The 24,289-nt window shown below is 28.7% G+C and overlaps 7 protein-coding genes across 14 annotated transcripts; 4 read left to right on the forward strand and 3 right to left on the reverse strand.

The window, feature by feature from the left end:
- Positions 1 to 429: 429 nt before the first annotated feature.
- LOC103576624 (adapter molecule Crk) lies at positions 430 to 4,406 on the reverse strand. The gene is made up of 3 exons (XM_014441240.2): positions 3,784 to 4,406; positions 3,090 to 3,445; positions 430 to 2,888 (listed from the first exon to the last, which is right to left on the reverse strand). The coding sequence occupies exons 1-3, from the start codon at positions 3,816 to 3,818 to the stop codon at positions 2,386 to 2,388; spliced, it is 894 nt and encodes a 297-aa protein (XP_014296726.1). The 5' UTR covers positions 3,819 to 4,406; the 3' UTR covers positions 430 to 2,385.
- A 1,468-nt stretch (positions 4,407 to 5,874) lies between these two features.
- Positions 5,875 to 6,745, forward strand: LOC103576604 (uncharacterized). Its single transcript, XM_008556902.3, has 3 exons — positions 5,875 to 5,964; positions 6,038 to 6,319; positions 6,428 to 6,745. The coding sequence occupies exons 2-3, from the start codon at positions 6,038 to 6,040 to the stop codon at positions 6,641 to 6,643; spliced, it is 498 nt and encodes a 165-aa protein (XP_008555124.1). The 5' UTR covers positions 5,875 to 5,964; the 3' UTR covers positions 6,644 to 6,745.
- A 928-nt stretch (positions 6,746 to 7,673) lies between these two features.
- LOC103576605 (E3 ubiquitin-protein ligase MARCHF6) lies at positions 7,674 to 12,451 on the reverse strand. 2 transcript variants are annotated; one of them, XM_014441270.2, is made up of 4 exons: positions 12,320 to 12,451; positions 11,537 to 11,981; positions 9,323 to 11,093; positions 7,674 to 9,249 (listed from the first exon to the last, which is right to left on the reverse strand). In XM_014441270.2, exons 2-4 carry the CDS (start codon positions 11,921 to 11,923, stop codon positions 8,516 to 8,518), a joined length of 2,892 nt encoding a protein of 963 aa, XP_014296756.1. In that variant the 5' UTR covers positions 11,924 to 11,981; positions 12,320 to 12,451; the 3' UTR covers positions 7,674 to 8,515. The 2 variants fall into 2 exon arrangements, with proteins under 2 accessions (XP_014296756.1, XP_008555126.1); XM_008556904.3 differs by lacking the exon at positions 12,320 to 12,451 and adding an exon at positions 12,104 to 12,246.
- A 932-nt stretch (positions 12,452 to 13,383) lies between these two features.
- LOC103576606 (26S proteasome non-ATPase regulatory subunit 6) lies at positions 13,384 to 15,744 on the forward strand. Its single transcript, XM_008556905.3, has 5 exons — positions 13,384 to 13,647; positions 13,811 to 14,162; positions 14,248 to 14,576; positions 15,126 to 15,294; positions 15,386 to 15,744. The coding sequence occupies exons 1-5, from the start codon at positions 13,503 to 13,505 to the stop codon at positions 15,558 to 15,560; spliced, it is 1,170 nt and encodes a 389-aa protein (XP_008555127.1). The 5' UTR covers positions 13,384 to 13,502; the 3' UTR covers positions 15,561 to 15,744.
- An 871-nt stretch (positions 15,745 to 16,615) lies between these two features.
- Positions 16,616 to 17,298, forward strand: LOC103576607 (transcription elongation factor 1 homolog). Its single transcript, XM_008556906.3, has 2 exons — positions 16,616 to 16,884; positions 16,953 to 17,298. The coding sequence occupies exons 1-2, from the start codon at positions 16,769 to 16,771 to the stop codon at positions 17,083 to 17,085; spliced, it is 249 nt and encodes an 82-aa protein (XP_008555128.1). The 5' UTR covers positions 16,616 to 16,768; the 3' UTR covers positions 17,086 to 17,298.
- A 156-nt stretch (positions 17,299 to 17,454) lies between these two features.
- LOC103576608 (PRA1 family protein 3) lies at positions 17,455 to 19,757 on the forward strand. 5 transcript variants are annotated; one of them, XM_053737611.1, is made up of 6 exons: positions 17,455 to 17,561; positions 17,626 to 17,809; positions 17,938 to 18,155; positions 18,913 to 19,026; positions 19,367 to 19,472; positions 19,599 to 19,688. In XM_053737611.1, the coding sequence occupies exons 2-5, from the start codon at positions 17,640 to 17,642 to the stop codon at positions 19,456 to 19,458; spliced, it is 594 nt and encodes a 197-aa protein (XP_053593586.1). In that variant the 5' UTR covers positions 17,455 to 17,561; positions 17,626 to 17,639; the 3' UTR covers positions 19,459 to 19,472; positions 19,599 to 19,688. The 5 variants fall into 5 exon arrangements, with proteins under 5 accessions (XP_053593586.1, XP_014296755.1, XP_053593585.1 ...); XM_014441269.2 differs by having other exon boundaries at positions 17,455 to 17,809; XM_053737610.1 differs by having other exon boundaries at positions 17,455 to 17,809; positions 19,367 to 19,468; positions 19,599 to 19,669.
- An 86-nt stretch (positions 19,758 to 19,843) lies between these two features.
- LOC103576610 (UBX domain-containing protein 7) lies at positions 19,844 to 24,075 on the reverse strand. Of its 3 annotated transcripts, none has more exons than XM_008556911.2 (8): positions 23,826 to 24,075; positions 23,486 to 23,731; positions 23,116 to 23,390; positions 22,720 to 23,044; positions 22,507 to 22,646; positions 22,257 to 22,434; positions 21,201 to 21,289; positions 19,844 to 21,126 (listed from the first exon to the last, which is right to left on the reverse strand). In XM_008556911.2, exons 1-8 carry the CDS (start codon positions 23,863 to 23,865, stop codon positions 20,968 to 20,970), a joined length of 1,452 nt encoding a protein of 483 aa, XP_008555133.1. In that variant the 5' UTR covers positions 23,866 to 24,075; the 3' UTR covers positions 19,844 to 20,967. The 3 variants fall into 3 exon arrangements, with proteins under 3 accessions (XP_008555133.1, XP_008555134.1, XP_008555132.1); XM_008556912.2 differs by having other exon boundaries at positions 22,242 to 22,434; positions 22,771 to 23,044; positions 23,826 to 24,074; XM_008556910.2 differs by having other exon boundaries at positions 22,242 to 22,434; positions 23,826 to 24,074.
- Between the last annotated feature and the right edge of the window lie 214 nt (positions 24,076 to 24,289).

Here is a 24,289-nt window from a genome sequence, read left to right on the forward strand (position 1 = left end):
AGTCACCAGTTTTATTTCAAGATAATTATGAATCATTAATTATAGTTAATAATTACACTTGACTTATACATACAATTACTTTAACGCTTATTTAATATGACGATTTCATTTTTTATTTTATCAATACGGGTTATAAATTTAAATAACTTTTAAAGATTAAATTAAGTGAAAAATATATTGTTTCTATTTAAATGAATAAATGCAATTGATTTACAGTGGTATACATCTAAATAATATTTATAATTACATTTAAGTGATATACATTTTTTTATTTTGAATAATTAATTTAATTTATAAGAAATATTTTTTTTACGTAACTCATTTGATTTTATTTTTTATGTAGATTGCATACCAAATTTCCTATTTTATAAATGTTTCTGTGTTATTTTGATTTATTTTTGTAGAAATTAAAACGATTTAATATGCAAATTTATATATTTCAACTTATGTGAGTTAAAAAGTTACAAATTTTTTAAAAATTCATCAAAAGAATTCGAAAATTTTAATAGATCATTTTTTTTAATTTTATAAAATAAAAAATTCTCATATCGTGATTTTTATTTCAGAAACCTTATAATCCATGAATTTTTTATTATATATATATATATATAAATATATATTTATATATACTGAATCTTTAAGATTTTTTCTAGCCTATACAAAAAAAAAGGATTTTTTTGTGCAATAAAAATTTTGCATTACGAATTTAAAACAAAAATTTTCTAGTCTAGAAAAAATTTCTTCCAAAAAAATTTTAGTTTTAATTCTCAATGCAAAAAATTTCTTAGGGCTAGTAAAAATGTTGAAAATAAAATTCAATTAAAAAATTTTTTTAAGCTCATTTTAAAATTCTATACTATAATTTGTAAAGTATTAGTACCTGTCATAAAATTTTCTTAGTATGAGTTACCACATTTTGAATTCAAAATACATATTGCACGACTCATGATACGAAGCATCAGAGAGTGCTTTACGATCGAAAAATTTTTTCGCCTCATTCCGGCAACTAGTTATATATTTTATGGTTTTATTTTTTCTTACACTGAGACATCTTGGTCACTGAATACCTTAAAAATTAACATCTAACCAATTTATATACATATAAATATGTATTTAAGATATCTAGCAAACATGAAAAAAATGTCCGATTGAAGTGTTAATGTAAAAATATTTTTTTCATTACGTTTCAAACGTACACTAAATAAATATTAACAAACACACAGATTTAAAATACTTTTTTAAAAGTAACTTGTTATTTTTACGCAATAAAATAACAAACAGAAAAAAAATTTAATTAAAAACACGAAATTCGACGCAAGGTGTCTCAGTAAGACAAATTAAATACAGAATAAAAGGTTTTTATTGAACGAATGCTAAAAAATAAAAATAGTGTATACATAACTCGTAGTTTTAAATAAATCGAAGCTAACGAGTATTTATTTAATATCCTATAATTTATCGATTCATTTACTTTTAGTCTCAAAAATTTTATTTTATTATTATCCACCAAGCAATTCAAAATTCAATAAAATTACTTTAAATTAGTTAATGACGTCATCGCTATTTAAAATTACAAAATGTATTAATAATATCCTGCACATGTATAAAATTAATAAAAATTATTTTTTTTTACTACCATGGAATTTCTGTACACTATTATAGAAACCCATGCTGACAAATGCCGTTATTACATTAAATAATAATAATATAATTACTAATAATATTAATTAATAAATGGTATATGTAAATTGGTATACGCAATAGCTAATGGCAATATGAAATGATATAATAATTATATTTTTTTATACATTACTTAACTCTTTGATTGGTAACAACCTCAAGATATTATCGCATGGAAGAACATATATATTTTATTTATAGATATTTATAATAATAATAGTAATATTAATATTAATAATAATAATAATAATAATAATAATAATAATAATAATAATAATACACTGCAAAAAATCAGGAGTAAATTCGACGTGATTACAGATTTTATTCAAATCTGAATTCACTCCATCATGGAGTTCCGGAGTTTAAAAAAATCACTCCGCATTCGGAGTAAATAGGGAATTTTTTTCCAGCGGAGTGATTTCGGAGTGATCTGGATTTGATTTAAATTCGCATTCACTCCGATACCGACTTAAAATATTAAAATAAACTTCTTTTAGAAGTGAATTTTACTCTGACCCGGAGTTTAAATTTTAAAATACCTCCTCCTTGGAGTAAATTTTACTCCAAGAGAATCAAATAAATAAACAGCCATCCACTCTACATTTACTCCGGATTAAATCTGCGTTCACTCCGAAAATTTTTTACAGTGTAATAATAATAGTTATTTATATATATATATATATATATATTTTTTTATATATTTTCTCATACCTCTTGATTATCTTCACTCGTTTCATTATCAACAAACTCAACGTGTGTAAATGGAAAATGACCAGTTTTACCATGCAACTCACCCTCCCATTGCCCATTAATATTTGTTTTAGTCACTTTAATAATATCACCTACTTCTAATTTCAATGCAGTTTTATCATAAGCGTTTGGTACACGTGCTTGTTTAACTTTAGCGAATGCCGGTAATGTTCTTTGTATGTTTGAACGACGAGTTACTTGCTGCTGTGTTGCTGCCGAATCTTGATTAGCTGACTGCTGTAGTATCGCTTGTGATGATAAATTTATTGAATTTGAAGCTGAGCTACCACCGCTGCTTATTTCTTGTACTCCACTTGCTGCGCTGTCGACTGCGTTACCTGAATTTTCTTCTTCATACTTTTGGACATAAGGTACTGGTATGGATCCCTTTTGACCAACGTTGTTTTTAGCTGTCCACCATTGCTCTTCATCTTTTGATATAACTGTTAATATTTCACCTGTAATTTATTCAATTGTATGTTTATTTATCAAATAACTAATTATTAACATTAATCTAAAAATTAAAATTATATTTAAAAATTTGAAACAAAAAATCAGTATAGAAAAAAATGATTTTTCATTTGATTTATCGATTTAATTGAGTCTTATTTATCTTGAGCGGATTATGGGTCTTACTTTAAATAAAAGAAAAAAATTACCTTTTCTAAAGGGTAAGTCATCTTGGTCATTGCCTTCAAAATCATACTTAGCAATAACTTTTTGTAATTTTTTCGGCGCTGGCCTGATGAGCGGCGTCGTGTCTAAATAATGTAACTTATAAAATGCCAGTAAGTTTGGAATATCTGGAAATATTTGATCCCCAATACGATAGCGTATTTGATCAGCTTGTTGAATCTTATTAATAATGTAATGACTGACTTTACTGTCTTCTCTAACACACAGGACAAAATCACCGTGTATTGATGTGCTGTCTCTTACTAAAAAAACTCCACCTTCTTTTTCACCCATCAGTAAATCCGATGCATCTTGCCGTGACATTGCACCAAAGTACCAACTGGACAATTTAATACAAAAAATAAATAAATATAATAAAAATAAATAAATATAATAAAAATAAAATTAAGTACTTACACGCATAAATAAAATATGATCCAGAAGTTAACAGACAATCGAAAATTTTCGGATTTTTTTTCTCCGTAGAATTACAAAAAAAAAAAACTAAAAATATGCACATATAGAAAATTCAAAAAACTACAGGTGCAATTTTTTCAAATATTTTTTTTTTTTATAATTTATTATTTAAAAAAAATCAAAAAATTATCAGACGTCGGCTAACTTCAATATCAAAATAAAATAAAATAAAATAATAAATTTGAGAACTAAAATAATTACCTGGATTTGTCATACTGATCAAATGTAGCAGCCATCGTTACTTTAATTATTTATAATTATAAACAATCACACGGAATCGGTTTTAAATAATTAATAACCGTCCTCCGATATATATTTTATATCAACTAACTCATTACTCATTACCAGTACACTGTTTTAAAATATTTAATTGTTGGTTATTCATTGGCACCATTCATTGCACGTTTCATCAAGGATTATATTTTACGGTTATATTTTATAATTTATATAAATATTTAGGAGTAAATATATTTCTTAGTATAATTAAATATAAAATATTTTTTGCTAAAATATGTGGCACTGATGTAAAAAAAACTACGACTACGATCAATGACTTTTACGGTGTGTTCTCGACGAAGATCACAAGTTCCCAAGTTAAACTGCAATTATTCAATTTACTTGGTTATTAATTATCATTTATTCTCGTTCTCACGTTTGTAAAATTTTATTTGCCGCACAATAATTTATATTTATTATAGTTATATAATGGCTATTGTTTAAAACAATATATAATAAATATATGAATTGTTGGTTTAATTATTATGAATGTTGGGTTGGATTTTAACGACAATAGTATGGAGCAGAGCAAGGACGCACACAATCACCATCACCACCGCCACCAGGGCCAACATATATATATAATACATTTTTTAATGTTTTACTTGAAACTAGAGGGAGCCAGAGTACAAAGTGCATCGGTAGTGCAATTTTGCCGCGGGAGTTAAATATTCAAATTCAAATTCCGTTGCCGCCAACGCAACTGCACATTTATTTCGGATGTTAATTTAATTCAATATTGATAACAAAAAAATACGACCCAGAAGTTAACAATCGATTAATAATTTTCAGATTTTAATTTCAAAAAATCAATTGCAAAAAACAATAAAAATATGCACATGTAGAAAATTTAAAAAACTGTAGGGGTAATTTTTTCAAATATTTTTTTTTTTTATTATTTATCATTTTGAAAAAAAATCCAAATATTATTAGACTCAAGTTTAGATGTAATTTATAATCCTGAAATTAGCAGACAATTAGTAATTTTAATAAATTTATTAAAATTCATTTATGTCTATAATTAGGCTAATTTTTTTAAAACAATATTTTCTAAATTTTTTAAATTTCATAAATAATTTGTTAATTATTCTGATTTTTCGCGCGGTAAATTTAAATATTGGAAAAATAAATTATTAGAAACTGGAGAGAAATTAAAAATCGAGTCAAAATAAAATGGCGGCAGAATGTCATAGAAATATTTAAAATATTAATAAAAAAAAACACTTGAGTATTTGAACAAACCTTGGCGGAGAAATAATGTGCAGAAGGGTGTCCTAATACACTTGGAGATTTGAATTAAATTGCTCCAAGTGTATTTCAGCTAAAAAACGTCACTTAACTGCTATTTCCCCACCAGACGATGCCAGATGAGTTTGATCAGGACCTAGGAAGATATCAGCATCAGCCATCAGCAACGCTTTCCACTAGCACTCAACACTCGACACTAAGACGAAACATTCAACACCTTACACTAGCACTGAACACAACTACACCACAAATACTTTACACAATTTTAATTTTACAAACACTGCACAATTTAATTAAACGATAACTATGAGCGAAACATTTTATGGATAATAACGCGACGCCACTGCAATACTGTTTTAATTCAAACGTACATAGAGAAGGATCTGGACTACTACTGCCGTTGTCGATGATACTGACTGTTGCTATTGGACCGCCAGTTGAGCAAAGCAATCGATTATGCGATTCATTTTCTCCCCTCCCTCCACTTTAGCAACGCGCAGTAGCGCCAATGGCGCGAAATTCAAAAATTAAAATTGAATTATTTAAATCATTTTTATGAAAAATAATAAAGATTGCACTTAAATAATTAAACATCGATGAATAATCATTCGAATAATGTCTAGATAAGACAAATAATGAAAAAATAATGAGTGTAAATAATTAAAAGTAACGAGAACCTTCTAATTTACCCGAAAAATAAAATAAAGAAAATACTAGACAATACTATTATTTCTAGTAACGAATAAATTGTATAAATATGACTGAATAATTTTAAATTATTTATTATAGAGTCAGTGTTTCTAATTAACTTAAGTCACTTTTTAATAAAAAAGTTATATTATTAAATTTAAATTAAAGGTAACTGTCTTAATATTTAAAAAAATAGTTTTAATTATTTTTAAATCATGTGTGGATTATTTTAATAAATTAGATGGAGGAAGAGCAAGTAAGGATTCGCTGCATGGATGATGTAGAGCTACAAGTAAATAAAGAAGCCTTGAAATTCTATCCACTTCTATCTACTTCTCGAGCTCGATTTTATGCTGATGGTGATGATAAACCAATCGATCTACAAGATGTTGATCCGGAAACATTTAATGAAATTGTTACTTGGATGAATAGACATCAGAATGATGCAGGACGAGTTCCACTTGAAGATTTACAGACAGTTCAAAAAACGACGTTTACTGATGAAGATAAAAGTCATTTAGAAGTAATTGTTTTTTGTAGACAAATATTCACAAAATTATTATTAAAATAATAATAACAATAATTTAAGCACCTGTTTTTTATTATAATTATTTATCTTTATAAATTTTAGAGCCTTCGCCCTCTGGTTTTTATCCAAGTTATGATTTTAGCTGATAGATACAATCTTCTAGATATACTAGAATATTCAACTCAAATAGCGGGAAGTATTTTTGCAAATATGGGAGTACAAGAATTAAGAGATTTATTTTTTGGTGGTGAAAGTGGTTTTACTGAAGAAGAAGAAAATAAATTACGTGAAGAAAATCAATGGATCGAAGAACTGTAAATTTTATTAATTAACTAAAATTAATTTGTTGTAAAAAATTTTAATTAAATTAAAACGATCTATTGTAGAAAAAAAAATGTCTAACAAACTTGATTAATAAATAATTATGAATAATTTACTTTTGATTTATTTTTCATCCTTTAATTATTAAAAATAATTAATATTTTATAATATACAGGAAATTTCTAGTATATTTAAATAATTACCAGTACGAATATTAAATTACTGTCAATAATTAAATACTTAATATTATTTTATTACGAAATAGTTTTATTTTATTATTTATTTATATAATAGTTATAATAATTGATTAGTAAAAGACAATAAATTTTAATAAAATGTGACAATTAAAAGTTAATTTAAAAGTTTTAATTATTAAAAATTATTGTTTATTATTAATTAAGAAAAAATTTTACAGTATAATAAATTTATATGTATCTGCATATATATTTTATTTTACATTACTGAATTAAAAGCAATAAATAATTTTAATTAGAAAAAAAATAATTATGCAGACAATTTAAATGAATGTTGCTTTAAATTTAATCAATCAAAAATATTTTAAAAATTAAAATTCAATCAACTAGATCACAATTTTAATTTTATTTATTATTGATAAATCTCGAACAAACCGCGTTTAATAATCGACAATTTTAAAATTGTCAATCGATAAAGTTATATTATCATTTAAATCTTTTATACATTATATTTATCATTAACGACTAATTAATAATAATTTATCGCTCTTTCAATTTACAAACTACAATGTAATATTATTTTTAATTTACTTTTTTAAAATTATAAAGTGTTATTAATTTTCGACTGTTTCCATTTGTATTTTATATAATTTTAATTGGAAGGTGATGTATCTACGGCAATTAATAATAATACGTAGTAAAATAGGTAATTAGTAAAAGCGATACTATTGTGCGATAAATAAAAAAAAAAATATAATTATTATTAGTATTAAATAAACAATGAAAATTAATTTTTTAAAATATTAAAAACAATAAAAAGCGATACATTGGAAAACAAACACAGTCTTTATGATTTATTTAGCATCGCCTACATAAAAATAGTTTTTAAATTACATTATTAACATCGCTAATTATTTTTAGTAACTTTTTTTTATTTTGTTATGAGTCATAAATACGCAATTTACTCCAGTTAATAAAAAATTAAATAACTTTTATTATAATTTTAATTTTCCTTTACATCAAAAATAATTTAATATTTAAAAAAAAAAATTAAGGGTATTCTCAGACAGGGCCTCCACTTTTTAAAAATATGCAGTAACTTTCAAATTTTTTTACCGTATTCAAATTTAATTAATTAATTAAAACCTCAATTTCGCAAATATAGAATTAAAAATTACTTACTGTTGTTATAAATTAGGTATTACAATATTTTAAAATTGGCATGAAAATTTTACTGAAATTTATTTTAACTTCTAATTGATGTCAACTAAGTAATTGTTTTAAAATCTATATCTCAACGAAATTGTTCTTTTTCTAATTAATGCTTTAATGTTTTTAATTAATTGATAAAATTTTAATACCATTACGACAGCTGTCATTTAAAATTTCAAAAAAGGGAGAAACTGTCTAAGAATGGCCTTGAATTTAAATATTTATTAACTGGAAATGCATAAATTATCTTTGATTCATTATTATTATTATTATTATTATTATTATTATTATTATTATTATTATTATTATTATTATTATTAATTGATGTATTAGTAAATAAAAGATGATAATATAAGAATGTACACGAAGCTAAATCTAAACCATATCGGGTCACATTGCACGTATCTTATCTTAAATATTAATCAATTAATTAATAAAATAATAAAAGTTATTAATTAATTAATTAATTAGTAACTTTCTGCGTTTGTTTATTTCGATGCTCGTAATTAACCAAACGTTGCCCCACTAAATATTTATCATTTTTAATTCTCTCATAAAGTTTTTTAAACTGTCGTATATGAAATACTATCAAAACACAAACAAATATTATCCAAAGTAAAACAGAATAAAGACACCTAGCTATTAATATTTGTGTTTGTAAATTTGTTACAAATAATGGCACAATACCATAAGCAAAGGCATAGGGTACTGCTAATGCCAGACCAAATACACCGATAACAGGTGCTGCTAATTCTGTTATTATGAATTTAAGATCCATTTCTCTGACACCGTCATTGTAAGCTTTCTCAATAGCAAGACGCAGTCGCCACTCGGGGCCCATCATGGTAACAGCTGTTGCTATTTTGGTGTAAAGGACACCTAGTGCCCAGTCTTGCCAGATAAACAGGATGGGATTTTGTTCCAGGGGTACACGAAGTGGCACAACGACAACTAGTTCCAGTAGAAGGCCAAATAGTAGTGGAATTACACCAACCAGCAGAACAAAAGCTATCGAGGCTCTTACGCTGACAATCGCCCAGTGTTTTATTCTGTCTAGAATAGCACGTCGTCCACGTGGTAACCACGACAGTGCCAGAGCCAGACCACGTGCTGCTGCCCAGCAGACGTAAGTACCACAAGCGACGGTGTAAATTTCATGAACTCGTCCTGAGAACACGACCATGGCTTCGCCTACACCTGAAAATTAAATAACAATACAAGAGTTATAAAATTAAAGTAACAATTAAATTTATTAAGCAAGGATACTGACTGTTTACTGATAGAGTTGGTGGCAATACTGGCGGTGAAGGTGCTGGTGCTCCAACCATCCACAGAGCCATCACTCTACGACCCAGCCAGACTGGCAAAGTCATGGCAACAAGACTGGCGATGACCAAAGAAATGCAGACACATATCAGTAGTCCAACTAGTCTCAGTGGAAACCATTTCGTCCGTACGTAAGGCTGATAGCCTGTAGGAATGTCACGGTGCAGCATTTGAGCGGCTTGATGTGCTGCCTGATGAGCGGCACCCAATCCTGGATGCTGCTGCTCTTCAATAACCGCTGGACCTTGATCATCTCGTTGATCGCGCAGCAAGTAAGACTGGAGATCTAGTATCCAAGCGACTGCTTGACACCACCCGCGGATCAAAGCCTTGAGCCACGTTCGCGTGTGCGATTGCTCTAGCAGCGCTGGTAGAATAACTTGGAGAAGCAGTAGCTCAAGTGATAACTCACTTACTTGGGATTCAGTTTGCACTGTGACTGTGTAGGGTAAAAATCCAGGCCATGCCCATCTCAAGAGTCTGATTGGCAGCCACAGCATCAGTAGTATGGCTGTACCAAATATTACTGCTGACACTATTAGTCTGCGCGCGTGTTGTAAAATTGGTAAATGAATCATCTCTTGGATCGGCGAAAAGTCTGGGTCATTTAAATTACGCAAGAACCAGAGGACACCGGGTCTCAGTACTTCGCGAAGTAAGAGAATGAATGAGGCAAAGTAGTAGATGTAAACCATCCCAACGAGCCAATGTATGAACATACAGGTACCTGGTGCTAGTCTGAATGATGATTCACGATCTTTAAGTGTTGCATCAAACATTGCGAGCGAACAAATGTCAAGCCACCAGCCGCAAACCAGAGGCAGCACTCCGATCTCCACTACTGAGAGCAGTGATACTTTTACGACGACGTAACCGAGTCCGAGGAAACGCTGGGAACGTTGCAACCCGAATATTGCAGCTCCTGTATGTAAAATAACCAAGATAGTTCCGATTACACCGTAGCCACAAAGTGTCGTCACCAGACCCTCGAAGTGTGAAGCTGCTGCATGTTCCTTTAGTCCCAGAGCGGCTATTGTGTAATATCCAAATGTGTAAGGACAGAATGCAAACACCAGAATGAACACCGTGTTCAATGATATCACCCAGAAAACGTGCTCGAGAAATAAGAGCGAGCCGTCTAAGCCAAGAAGACGTTCCCAAGTTAGTTCTTCAGCAGGTCTGTCCCATTCCATAGGGTTCCAATTGGCTTCTTCAGCTTCACCAGGTGCTTGAGCCTGATCTTGGACCTGTCCTTCCCACCCAACAGCAGCTCCTTCCCCTTGAGCTTCTTCAGCGTTATCATTGCCCTCATTACGTGGCTCTTGATTCGCCTCAGCACCCACTACTGCATTCTCTGGACTGTTATCACCAACTTCACGGTACATAGGCTGATCGTCATCATTAACATCAACTGGACGTGGCGGTTCGTCAACAAATGGCGGTACGTTGTTATTATCTCCACGTACAACATCAGGTTGTCCAGGTGGATCTTGTAGCTGCGGTTGCACTGCCGCGGCTTGATTATTTCCACCCGCTGCTGGTAGTTGTTGGACATTTCTCTCCAACCAATCCGGTCCACCTGCATGCAATATTTGCTCTCGAAGCCACACCAACCCGATGAACGCGAACAGAGTACAAGTCACAACAAAGCAACCGTGAAACACATCCGATGATATATTGTCAAGCGACAGCATATCCATGGGTAGAGACATTATCTATAATTAAATAATTACGGTAATTTTATTAAATGGCTAATAGATAAATGTTTGAATATTTTTCGCCATACCTGCACCGAAAGTTTAAATTCCCGTCCTGTTTAGAGGAAAGAAAGTCGTTCTTTTCCTTTATGATAAAAATCTCTTCCCATAAACAGGCAAAATTTTGAACTTTCAGGTGAAGGTCCAGTGAAAAATCGTATACAAGCCACGGAAAAAGGTAGGATGTCACAATCCACGTGTTTGCCAGCCTCATTTTGTAAGAAAACAAATGATAAAAATTAGCGCGTCATTCTTCCCACAAACAGAAGGAAAAATTTAAACTTTCAGGTGCAGGTCTGGTGAAAATACTAGTGTTTTGTTGTACTAGGCACTAGGAAATTCTTCACGTGGGTTGGAATGTTCTACTTTCCTCCCTTGGTGTGTAATATAATGTTACTTACTCTAACCAGGTCCAATGACCCGCTGAATAATGCACGATAAGTACGACAAGCTGTCAAAGGTACCAAACCCAGCCACGCAAGTGCTACCAAAGTGTAATGGAACCAATAACTAACAGCCGTTACAACACTTGAAAATAATCCACCTACGACATCGCGGAGTGGTAGACGACGCGGCATATCTGGGCTGTAAATTGGTGTGAATGAAAACCTGTGACCACATAATTCACAGTACTCTTTTCGAGAGTATCTCATCCACTGGAGTAAACATTCCTGATGGATCCACTTGATACTACCAGTGCAGATGCACGGATGGAAGAGTGGTCGGTCCGAGAGACCTTCTGATCTACACACCCGGCAAATATCAGCTCCTAACATGTCCTCCGTCATGTTGATGGTTATTTAGTTCACTGACGTGTTTGAAACTCCAATTGTATTTGCGTTAAGCCTAGAATTAAAATCTATTATTAATCTATAATTTACTTTTTAAAAATAATAACTTGCTGTCACTTGTCAACAATTATTTATTTGTTGACGTCAATTTATTTATAATTTAGTTTTAAATGTGACCTTATGACATATAAATTCAAAATCGTATGTACGGTTAAAATTAGGTTAAGTCCAAGAAAATATAACGTATAACTGGCACTCTGATTTATTGTTACGTTGGATAGGATTATTATTGTACTGATGATTGCGCATTATTTGAGAATATTAATTTTGTTAAAGTTAGCAATGATGATTACGATTTTTAAATTATTTATCAGGTCAGAATATGTTACTTACGTGGTCAGATTGTTTAGAAAATATATAATGATTCGTAAATTGAGGAAATATATGTGGAAAAAAAAAAGTTTTCTGCTAATGCTTTGTATGATACAGACACACTTCCAGCTGTTCTGGCTATTTCTTTTTCAAGGATTCTCTGACTGATAATAGTTCATTCAGTTTTACCAACCCCGCTATCAGCTGTCACTAAATAAAATAGTTTTTTGTCAAATTGTTTTTTAAATAACCGCGGGAAAATTTGAATTCTTTTAATTAATTTAAGTTGATGAGATTTCATTTTACAGTAAAAGTGAACTTTTAATTATATTTTGTGACGATTAAATATAAATTTTTTAAATTCGAAGAATTCGAATGATGTTGGAGTCACGTAAAATGGATTTGAATATTTATTATATTTGAAAAATTGGATGATCCTGAAGTTAATTAATTACAAAAAAAATATGGACATGTAGAAAATTTTAAAAACTATAGGTGCAATTATTTGAAATATTTTTTTTTACAATCGTTTTATTTTGAAGAAAATCCAAAAAATTGTTAGACGTAGGCCAACTTCAGAATCGGATATTTTTCTGTGTTTTTAATGTAATGTTTTATCAATAATTATAGGTATAAAAACAAATTTAAATTATTACAGATTTATTGCGTAGGTTGTCTTGCAGTCACGGGGCAAAATCTTCTGTCTCGTAGTTTCTCCCCAGGGTACTTTGACGCTTTTTTCGCACACGAAATTAACATTAATTTCTATTAATTAATGATCGATTCAAAATACTAAGATTTGTTTTACTTAAATTTCACTTCAATCAATACACTGATAATTAATATATTTTTTTTTAATTGGTAATTCACTTTTTTTCTACTAATTAAAGTTAATTATGAATTTTAATTTTCTCGGGTATATTGCAAGCGCCCCAGTGCGCCAGGCGGAGAATCCGAACAGACCAATACCTTTACTTTGATAAATTTGAAATTGAGCGGGAGTTTTGAATTTGACTGCCATCTATAAGGAAAATAATAAACTTAAATTAGATTTTATGACTCAAAAAATTGATGACAAGTTATCCTTCTTGAATTATTTTGTGAATGTGCTCCAGACACGGTCTCGAAAGTGTTTATTCATCACATAAAAAAGATTTATAGATAATTTATAATAATTAGTTAAGTAACCAATTAAATAAATAAAATGCCGATTGAAAATTTAGAAGACGATGGACTGGAGAAGAATCCAAATTTTGAATTGGCTCAAACAAAATTTTTGTTGAGTTTACCCGAACATAAAAATGATGAGAGTTTGAAGGCTAAGTTGATGAATGCTATCAAAGCTGACAGTGAGTTGCACATTTATTAATTAATTATTTTCTTGTTTGTTTAAATTTACATTTTTAATTAACCTCAAAATTATTGATCAATTGTTTGTTATCAATTTAATAGAATATTGTTTATATCATTATAATTTATTAATTTAAATAAATATTTAATTGCTAATTATAGACATGGCCCCTTTTTATGAAGAAGTCTGTCGTGATCTTGAATGGCCAGTAGACGAAGCACTTATGGAAAAAATGCGAACATGTAATCGTGAGCAATTGAAAGTACTTGATGATGCTATTGCTGATGCTGAACAAAATTTAGGCGAGATGGAAGTACGTGAAGCGAATTTAAAAAAATCAGAGCATTTATGTCGCATTGGTGACAAGGAAGGATCTATATCAGCATTCAGAAAGACTTATGAAAAAACAGTATCACTTGGTCATAGACTTGATATTGTTTTTCACAATATAAGAATAGGATTATTTTACATGGATCACGATCACATCACTCGGAACATCGACAAGGCAAAGGCGTATGTTCATATTTGTTTATAGTGACACTCTGAAAACCGGGACGCTTGTCAGTTGTTTAAAAAAGAATTTTTTATTTTCCTCTAGTTTGATAGACGAAGGAGGGGATTGGGACAGACGGAACCGCCTCAAAGTTTATCAAGGAACTTACTGTATAGCAGTACGCGACTTCAAAGAAGCTGCTAATTTTTTCCTCGATACAATAAGTACATTTACGAGCTATGAACTAATGGATTACAATACGTTTGTGCGCTACACGGTATACTTGTCAATGATTAGTCTACCGAGAAATGAATTGAGAGATAAAATAATTAAAGGCTCCGAAATCTTGGAAGTATTGCACAATAATGCTGATTGCAAAGAGTTTCTTTTCTCTTTATACAACTGCCACTACGCAGATTTCTTCAAAAATCTTGGTAATAATTATTTAAATATTATTTTGTTAATTCACATCCACTATAATTAATAAGTGATTTTTATCAGGAATGTCGGCAATACATTGAAACCACTAATTATTAATTTAGCGACGTTTCAATTTTTTTATTGAATCATCATCAGACATCTATAAACATATTATGTTACTTTTTCGAAAAAGACATTTTTATAGCTAAAAATTCAAAAACAAAATTTGGAAAGCCAAAAAGACATAAAGCTTAAACTACGCTCTTTTGGCTTTCAAATTTTTTTTTTCCAATTTTCAGCTTTAGAATAAGTCTACAATATCATTAGTAATTAAAACAAACATACGCCTTTTTGGTTGTAAACTCAGTTACTAAAGCCAAAAGAGCGTATACAGAAATTAATTCATAGTAAATTTTAGTATTATTTAATTTTTAGTCGATTTTAATTACTTACATTGAAGTGCAAATATTTATTAACTATTATCAATTAATTACTTTTTTTTTAATTTGGACTTCAAAGTGTAATAATTAATAATTTTATAACTATTAATATAATTTTTTCAGCTCAAGTTGAAGGTTTATTACGACGAGATTACTTAATCCATCCTCATTACCGTTATTACGTACGAGAAATGCGTATATTAGCGTACACACAGCTTCTAGAATCATACAGATCATTGACATTGCAGTACATGGCTGAAGCATTTGGTGTTACTGTTGATTACGTTGATCTGTAAGTACTTAAAATAAATAATTAACTATTTAAAATTCAAAACATTATTGTTTTATTTAATAAATTAACGTTGAAAATGTTTTTTCTCCAGGGAATTATCACGTTACATCGCCGCTGGAAGATTACATTGCAAAGTTGATCGTGTTGGTGGAGTAGTCGAGACTAATCGGCCTGACAGTAAAAATTGGCAGTACCAAGCAATGGTCAAACAAGGAGATTTACTGCTTAATAGAGTCCAGAAACTATCTCGTGTTATTAATATTTAAATTAATTTCAACTGCCTATACTTAATTTTTAATTTTAAACTCTCGTAAGACCTTATTTTTCTTTTTGTCTACGTTTATTATTATTTTTTTTTCTTTCATCAATCAGCATCATACTCCAAAAAAATTAATAAATAAAGCTATTGTAATTTTGTAAAGCAATATGAATACATAATTTGAAAAAGTATTTTGTGTTTATTTTAATTTAAACTAGCAACCCGCCCGGCTTTGCAAGGGTATTTTTTCGTTATTGTGTTAATCTTAGAAGATAGACGTATAGTGCTGCTACAGTTTGATAGATCTTTTTATGAGAGGAATAATTCCGTAAAACATTGCCTTTTAAAAGCACATCTATGTATGATTGCTTAGGAATCCATATAAGAAAGTATGGATTTATGTCAGAATCCATTGGAATTAATATAGGGGTATATGGGTTTATATAAAAATGTATGTAAGAAATAATGTGTATTTGGGTTCCCATATAGGAAATCCACATAGGAAACTATGGGTACCTGGATTCCCATATAGAAGCTTGGACACATGGATTTTTTTGTGAGAAATTCTGGGTTTCTATACAAGTAATTTTTATAGAATCCGGGGTATCTGGATTTTTATGTCTATCTTCCATTGATACGCGTGTATGAATAAAAGAACATTAATTACACAAAATCTAAATACATTACTTTTCTATTATAAATCAGTAGTAGTATTAATGAAATAAAAAATTACAGTAGAATCTGGTGACAATTCAATAATAATTAATGATTAAATAAAAGGTCGAGTCAAAGGCGGAATTATGATCTTGGTCTTAAATCATTAACAAACTTTTCTCATTTATAATCAACAATTATAAATTACAACTCCATTTTTCATTATTGTAAGTAAATAAAGTATAATAGTTTCAATAATTGGTATCCTGTAAATAAATATGACTTTTACCAAATTTAATTTTAAAAATAATAAAAATACTCTATCACAATATTATCCCCTCCAATTTAAGCCATTACTTCCTGAATAGGAAACCATCATACTGTACAAAATCCAGCCCATAGCCATTTTAATTTATACTATTGTCAATTTTTAGTTTACATTTATCAGCCGTCTCCATTTTTTTGTGTATTCTATTTACTATTTATTATTTAATATTATTAAGTATAAAAAATAATTGTACTGTCATCTTAAAAATTGTTTTAAACAAAAAATAAAATAAAATGGGACGTAAAAAGAGTAAAAGACAAGCGCCAGTAAGAAAAAAAAATATTATTCCACTGGATACACAATTTACCTGCCCTTTTTGCAATCATGAAAAATCATGTGAAGTTAAAATGTATGTATTTATTATTATTATTATAATTATAAATTACTTAATAAAATTAATAATAAATTATTTAACAGGGACAAGCCAAGGAAAACAGCAAGAATTTGCTGTCGTATTTGTTTAGAAGATTTCCAAACAACAGTTAACGTTCTATCAGATCCTCTGGATGTTTACAATGACTGGATTGACGCTTGTGATGCTGCAAATTAAATACTTAATAATTTAATTTCTTTTTTAATATAAATTATTTACAACTAACAAATTTTAATTAATAATTATACATCTAATTGCAATTTACCATGTCTTTATATTTGACATGTTCATGATAATATTTTATAAATAATATTTATATCATTAAATATATAGGATACTTATGATAATTAAGATTTGATAAAGTTTTTAAAATAAATCATTTAAATAATTCGCGCTCTTTTATTTATTTTAATTTATATCCAGTTTATTTTTTTTTTATTGGTAATTTTATAAGCAAAATATACATGTATGTGTACAATGTGTATTTACACATACTCATAAATAGATATATGTATATATGTAATACGTAACTCAGTTAAGTTGATATATTAAAAGCCGAATGAAGTCTGATCACGTCACAGTCTCAAAATAATTAGTTACATATTGAATTATAATTAAAATCAGTATTGGAATAATTTTTTTTATAAATTAAAGTAAAGTACGAAATAAATATAAAGTAATAAGTAACAATAATAACAATGGATAAATCAAAAATAGGTAATAATTCAGGAATGGAGTTACCACCATTGCGTAGTCTTGATGATTTTATATTAGAATCGGCACGTTTTCAAATTCCAAATTTAAAAGATCTTGATAAATGGGGAAACCGAGTTGTCAATAATTTACTTTACTATCAGACGAATTATTTTTTTATGTCTGTTATTATATTTTTGATTGTTGGGTATGTATACGAATCAACTCTTATTTGTGCTTATTTTTATACTTGAGGATATTGATTAATTTTAAATGTCTAAGAATATTGTATGCATATATATGCATAATATGTATATTATTTCAAACCGCTTCTAGGATAATTCATCCAGGAAAAATGCTATTGGGTATGATATCAATGGCAATTGTAGTGGCAATATTTGCATATGTTTCAAGTGAAGGAAGAGCGATACACAATTTCAAAAAACAAAACCCACTTGCCGGTCTTCTGATTGTTATTTGTGGTGGATGTTTTCTTACATATACTTTAGGATCACTTCTTGTATTTCTCTTTGGTATTTTATTACCTTTTTCTGGTACGTTTATATTTATAATTACTCATTAGTTATCACTTTTGTTAAAACATAATCTAAGTCTAATAGTATAATTATAATTACATTACCCTATCAAAAAATCCATATGGGAATCGGATCCTATAGGAATCTAGCATAGATTTATATATTTGTATCAATAGACGATAGACATAGAAATCCAGGTACACTGGATTCTATAGAAATTACTTATATAGAAACCCAGATTCCTATATGAATTTCCCACAAAGAAATCCATATATCCAAGTTCTTACATGGAAATCTTGCAGAGTGAACTCCTGAACATGCTCCAGGTATTCTTTCGGTCCTCTGGTTTTAATTAAACCATGTGATTTTCCACTTGCTAACCACCTGGATAAATATTTATCAATCTTCAGTCTTTTTTTTAACATGCCCCAGATACTACATTTACCTTCGATTTGATTTTTTATCAATTTATAATAAAAGAACTCCCAGTGTAAAATTACTTCAGATGAATTTCAATAATCAACTTTAAAATATTTACAATTTTGAAATTTAATTAACTTTTAATAATATTTTAGGGAGTTCCCCATTTTGCCCACAAAAAATGCGATTTTTTTTTAACGGCAGCTAAAGATTTTTTTATTTACTTTAAATATCATAAAAAAAAAGATTTAGCGTATTTGAGTCTCTGAAAACTTAAATTTCCTTCAGTACCCCGTTTTGCCCTCCTCCCCTAAACGAAAAAACAATAATTATTTGAAATAAAAATTTATTTTAGCAACATTTGTACACGCATCATTGAGATTAAGAAGTATTAAAAACAAAGTTGTCAATAAAATTGAGGGAATTGGATTGAAGCGCACACCCATGGGATTATTCCTCGAACAACTTGGTATAAAACAAGAACTCTTCACATAAATTACTCAACAAAATATTTAAAATCTCAACTAATTAATTACAATAATACATTATTGCTTTAAAAACGTTTACCAAAACAACGAAATTTAATTGTAATGCAGAAAAAAATTAAATAATTATATAACGTGATATTTTTAAAAACTAATAGTATTGTTAATCACTAAAAAGTTGATAATATTTTTCATAACTATTTAAAATCAGCATTTACTCTTGATAATCTGCTTTATTAATTTCCATACTGTAAATCAATTAAAAGTTATTAATTAATGTAAATCTTACATCATCTTTATTATCATTATTTATTATTATTTTAGATGATGCGTTAACGCAATGGTTAATAAAACTTGAGTTAAGTGGAATTGATATTTCTGCTGATGACGATCAGTCAAATAAAAAAAAATATTAATTACTAACCAGTAGGTAATTATAAATATTAATCATTATGATTAAAATGATAGTTATATTACTATTGCGTTGGCTAAAAATATTAAATCATGTCTAATTTTATTCATTATTTTTTTTTTTCTTGGGCGATCACTACTACAGGCGATGTGGCTGGCAATAATTTAAAGTTTCAATCAATCACGCGAAAACCTTCACTGTAAAATTTTATATAAAGCTTCGGTGTTAATTAACACTCAATCAAATTTATTACTATTCTATTTAGATCGCATTAGAATTTATCTTCATACACCTATTTTTTCTATAACTATTAATATTATAATAAAACATAGTAATATATTTATTTAATATATTTATATTAAATTATATATAATATATATACTTATTGATTATATTTTTAAATAGTTTATTTATAATTATACATTTGAGATTATGTTTATTACATCAATTGTCTTCTGTATCAATCAATAAAATTTTATTTTTGTCGGTTTACAGACAGCTAAGCTTTTATATTTATTTATTACATAGATTTTACTTTTTATATCAAACTAAACGTTAATATCAAAAATTATGTTCAATCAGATTATTTAATACTTTTATATAAAAAGATAAACAAATGATAATAATAATGGATGTGATGTATTTAAAAATTATGAGAATGGGGTTAAATATTTCTAGTGGATCTGAAGTACGGTAAATTACGGTATTGACTCTTAATCACCGTATTTTTCCAGAAAATACGGTGATTAATACGTCAAATTTGCCGCACTTGGCGGTAATTTAATCAAGTTACAGTAATATGCGGTAATTTACTGTAAATTGTAGCATTTTTACCGTAACTCCGGTACAATACTTCACTTTACGCAAACCCGAATTATGACAAACTCTGGTTTTACCGTAAATTCGCGAACTTTGCCGCAAAATACCGTTTTTATACGGCGACTTTACCGCATGCCACAGTAATTTCCTGTAAATGACCGTGAACTGTATATCTGATAAAGGATAATTAAAGTAGAGTCATATTCTAAGACATATAAAGTATGAAATTTTTACCGTAACTCAAGTACAATACTTTAGTTAGAGATGAAATGCCGTAATTTTGCAGTAAATCCGCATTTTGAAAATGAAATACCGCCATTTCACTTTACTTTTATGGTTCAATCCCGCAATTGGATGGTAAAATACCGCAATTTACTGTAAAATACCGTAATTCAGATCTGCCGGGAATATTTAGAGGAAGACAAAATTTTAGCCATTGTAATTACAAATAAAAAAAAAAAACTAACTAACTACTACTGAGAAAAAATATAAACATCTCAGTAATTGGCAGTGAATAATTTGTATATATTTAATAATTATAATTTACCAATAAATTAACTTAAAAAAAAAAAATGAGTTGGAATTTTATTACCCTCTCACTAATATTTAAAAAATTTATAAAATGGCAGTGTTTTTTTATGAATAAAATGATTTTATGCAATGAAATAAAAGAAATAAAAAAAGTGAGTTTTTTTTAGACTTTTGTAATGAATACTGTGCTTGATGGATACAAAACAGTATCACGCAATTGTGAATCCGTTGGCAGTGCACCTACATTTGTTTTTGGGAATGGAATTAAGTATGTGTGCTCTGTTCGTGAGTATCCCATGTCTTCAATGCGTTTTATAAAGCACTAAAAAAAAAAATGATAAATACATATAATAGATAAATAAATTAACAATAATTTATTGTATGTTATAAAGTTACCTCAATAGTGTCGGTAGCACGCATCGAAATTGTTTCTGGTTCACCACCAGGTAGTCGCAAACACAATCGTAATGACAATTCACCATTAGCTATAAATATAAATTATTTTTATAAGATATTTTTTTATATTAATTTAATGGCATTTTAATTACTGTCCCCCATCCAATTTTGAAAATAAATTCAATGATCTTGAAATGTCATAACTGTATTTATAATTTTATTAATTGACTAACAAAGAGATTAAAGCACTAGTTGACATCAAGACAATGTCGGATCCCGAGACCAGTAGCGGGACAATAATAATTTTTTTTGATAATATTCAAATCCATTAAAAAATTATTTTAAAACTTGTCCCCTTATTGGCTTAATTGCCCTACTACTGGGTTATCACGATTTTTATTTCATTTCCTCATTATTACTAATTGTTATATACTCTAAATATTTTTTTTAAATTCTTCATATGTTTTTGCACGTATTAAAATTTTAATTTAATACATCACCATCATATAAATAAATTCTTCATTTAAACTTAACATTTTTTTTAGCTGCTGCACTATTAGTCATATTGTTATTAAGCTCAATTCAGACATCGATTTATTTCGTGGATCTCTTCCGGTTTTTCACTCAAATATTAAAAAATCTAAATAATTAATCAAGCTTTGTCATTTCTCAGTCAAAAATGTCAGTTTAATAATAATTGAATATGTTTCTACTTTAAAGTCATAGTTTTCCATATATTTTGTAACCAGTCGTATATAGCTGATTGGTGTACAATATTGATAAATAAATAAATAAATTAATTAATTAATTGAAAGCTAAACGCAATTTAACTAAATTTTAACCAAAAAAATTTTACATTTTGAATCATGATCTTGACATAAAAATTTTGATATTTATTTACCAAGTACCGTTGAGTTCCTAATTGATAAAATTAAAAAACGATTATGACAAATCGGACATTCAAAGTATTAAAATAGTAGAGTAAGTGAGACTTGATAAAAATGTCTTTAATCAAAGTTAAAAATGAAAATATCTTTATACCCATATCATTTTTACTTGAAATAGACTGTATACTGTTGTTTGTTGAAGTCGATGGTGTATTATTGTAACTAGACGTAGAAGGTTTACTATTATAAGTTGAAGTAGATGGTTTACTATTGTAACTCGAAGTTGACGGTTTACTGATGTCATTTGACACCGACGGTGTACTGTTAGAAGTTTTAGCCACCGAGTCCTTAAATAAAATACAATTAATTAACAAATAATTAATAAAATTGATTAATTAATAAATATAAATAATATTAACTTCTTTTGTAGGCATAGCAGCTTCATCAGCAGGATCACCATCAGCGTTATCAATCTCCATACGACTTCTCTTTCCGCGAATCACGGCGCTACTTCCGGTACTTGTACTGACCGATGGCTCTCCATTCAGACTTTTAAAACCTGATAGAAAAAAAAAAAATAATTATTTAATTATTGATATTGTTGATTAATTTTATTATGATAAATTACAAACCAACTGAAGTTGTTGGATCAATAGAGACACGCGATTTTTTAATTCTCCTACCGGAATCTTTAGAATTATTAAAATGACCACCACGTTTTGCTGATGATGTTGGCTCGCAATGTGAGGCTTCGACGTCGGGTGAGTCTGAGCTACAGTCTGGTGATGGTTGAGAGCTCAGCACGTCATTCAACCCAGTTAGAAGATGGTCCATTGATATTGTATTGTATGAGCGCATACATTCCCCCGTTCTTGGATCAACAACTGCTAGATAAGGATAGTCAAGCACATTGTAAAAGTCAATGTATCTTCGTCCATCGGCAGTATCTGACAATACCTAATAAATTTATTTTAATTTTTTTATTTATTACTGCTCGATATAATTAAAAAATAAATAAATATACAAACCTGCCATAAAACGAAATGATCTTTAATTATTTCTTTTATTTGTTTGTCAGACCAAACGTCTCTATTAAGCATTTGACATGCAAATTCTTGTGGGTTTTGTACATTAACTAGAAGCCAACGATTTTTTGACTTTGCGTATTCACGAGCCTCAACAAATGTTCCCAAAAACAATATATCGTATGGTGGACGAAATAGATCTTCAAGACGTTTTGTTTTACAATGAGAGGGTATTTTTTCACCACTTACTTGTCTTGTCATTTCTTCCTCTTGTCTACCTATTGATTTAATAATTCAAATAAATAAATTAATTAATTAATTGATACTGAAAAAAATTTTAAGTAAATTTATAGTCGATTGTATGATAAATTACGTATTTCAACGGAGAAATCTCTGAACCTGTCAAAGACACTCTTGGAAGCTCGAGGAAGAACATAAATAGAATCATCGGGGACTAAAACTTCTTGAGTTGGTGAAATAGGGGGACGAACTTCTGGTTCTTCGTCAGGAGCAATTCTTTGTGCTGGTACAGGTCCACCTTCAAACATCAGCGTGATCGCTTGCTCAACATTACCGTCAGCGATTGTGAGATATTGAACAGCAGTTTCTTCAGATTCTCCTGTAATTTTTTTAGGAAAAAATTATTGAAAAAAAAAATAAAAAAAAAAACTTATAGATTTTTTTTGAGTAAAAATTAATTTTTTTTTACTTACCAGTGACTTCAATAAATTTTTCTATTAATTCACGATCCATTGTCTTGTAACTTTTATTTATTTTAAATATTTATATTTTTTTTTAATGTAATTCTAAAAATGAGATTCGAAATAAAAAATTTATATTAACTAAGAAGCTTGGAGAAACAAACAGGACTCTATTGCATGCATATATATCTATATACATGTACATAAGCAATAAATGTTTGCATATAGTATAGAAAGAGAAATGGAGAATGATTATTTTGATGTAGTTCAAATACTCACAACTTGGAGCACTAATTTATAAAAATTTTTATGAGTGTGAATGTAGCAGATATTTGATCCTGAAGTTAGCAGACAATTAACAATTTTCAGTTTTTTTCGACAAATTAATTACAAAAAAATGAAAAATAGAAATATGCACATATAAAAAATTTAAAAAACTACGGGTGCAAAAATTTAATTTTTTTAATTATTTACTC

This window comes from Microplitis demolitor, chromosome 3, assembly GCF_026212275.2.
Source record: "Microplitis demolitor isolate Queensland-Clemson2020A chromosome 3, iyMicDemo2.1a, whole genome shotgun sequence".
NCBI lineage: Eukaryota > Metazoa > Arthropoda > Insecta > Hymenoptera > Braconidae > Microplitis > Microplitis demolitor.

Bases quoted from the DNA above. Each gene is read 5' to 3' on its own strand.
- LOC103576610 (XM_008556910.2), bottom strand. From the start codon at position 23,865: ATGGATCGTGAATTAATAGAAAAATTTATTGAAGTCACTG. The intron at 23,391-23,485 runs GTAATTTATCAT...TTAAATCAATAG, and splicing joins AGATTTCTCCGTTGAAATAC to GTAGACAAGAGGAAGAAATG. The intron at 23,045-23,115 runs GTTTGTATATTT...TAAATTTATTAG, and splicing joins ATCATTTCGTTTTATGGCAG to GTATTGTCAGATACTGCCGA.
- LOC103576605 (XM_014441270.2), bottom strand. From the start codon at position 11,923: ATGACGGAGGACATGTTAGGAGCTGATATTTGCCGGGTGTGTAGATCA. The intron at 11,094-11,536 runs GTAAGTAACATT...ATTTAATTATAG, and splicing joins GGTCATTGGACCTGGTTAGA to ATAATGTCTCTACCCATGGA. The intron at 9,250-9,322 runs GTCAGTATCCTT...TTTAATTTTCAG, and splicing joins ACCAACTCTATCAGTAAACA to GTGTAGGCGAAGCCATGGTC.
- LOC103576624 (XM_014441240.2), bottom strand. From the start codon at position 3,818: ATGGCTGCTACATTTGATCAGTATGACAAATCCAG. The intron at 3,446-3,783 runs GTAATTATTTTA...TAAATTGTCCAG, and splicing joins GATCAGTATGACAAATCCAG to TTGGTACTTTGGTGCAATGT. The intron at 2,889-3,089 runs GTAATTTTTTTC...AATAAATTACAG, and splicing joins TGACTTACCCTTTAGAAAAG to GTGAAATATTAACAGTTATA.
- LOC103576604 (XM_008556902.3), top strand. From the start codon at position 6,038: ATGGAGGAAGAGCAAGTAAGGATTCGCTGCATGGATGATGTAGAGCTA. The intron at 6,320-6,427 runs GTAATTGTTTTT...TATAAATTTTAG, and splicing joins AAGATAAAAGTCATTTAGAA to AGCCTTCGCCCTCTGGTTTT.
- LOC103576608 (XM_014441269.2), top strand. From the start codon at position 17,607: ATGGATAAATCAAAAATAGGTAATAATTCAGGAATGGAGTTACCACCA. The intron at 17,810-17,937 runs GTATGTATACGA...AACCGCTTCTAG, and splicing joins ATTATATTTTTGATTGTTGG to GATAATTCATCCAGGAAAAA. The intron at 19,027-19,366 runs GTATAAAACAAG...TTATTATTTTAG, and splicing joins ATTATTCCTCGAACAACTTG to ATGATGCGTTAACGCAATGG.
- LOC103576607 (XM_008556906.3), top strand. From the start codon at position 16,769: ATGGGACGTAAAAAGAGTAAAAGACAAGCGCCAGTAAGAAAAAAAAAT. The intron at 16,885-16,952 runs GTATGTATTTAT...ATTATTTAACAG, and splicing joins AAATCATGTGAAGTTAAAAT to GGACAAGCCAAGGAAAACAG.
- LOC103576606 (XM_008556905.3), top strand. From the start codon at position 13,503: ATGCCGATTGAAAATTTAGAAGACGATGGACTGGAGAAGAATCCAAAT. The intron at 14,577-15,125 runs GTAATAATTATT...TAATTTTTTCAG, and splicing joins AGATTTCTTCAAAAATCTTG to CTCAAGTTGAAGGTTTATTA. The intron at 15,295-15,385 runs GTAAGTACTTAA...TTTTTTCTCCAG, and splicing joins ACTGTTGATTACGTTGATCT to GGAATTATCACGTTACATCG.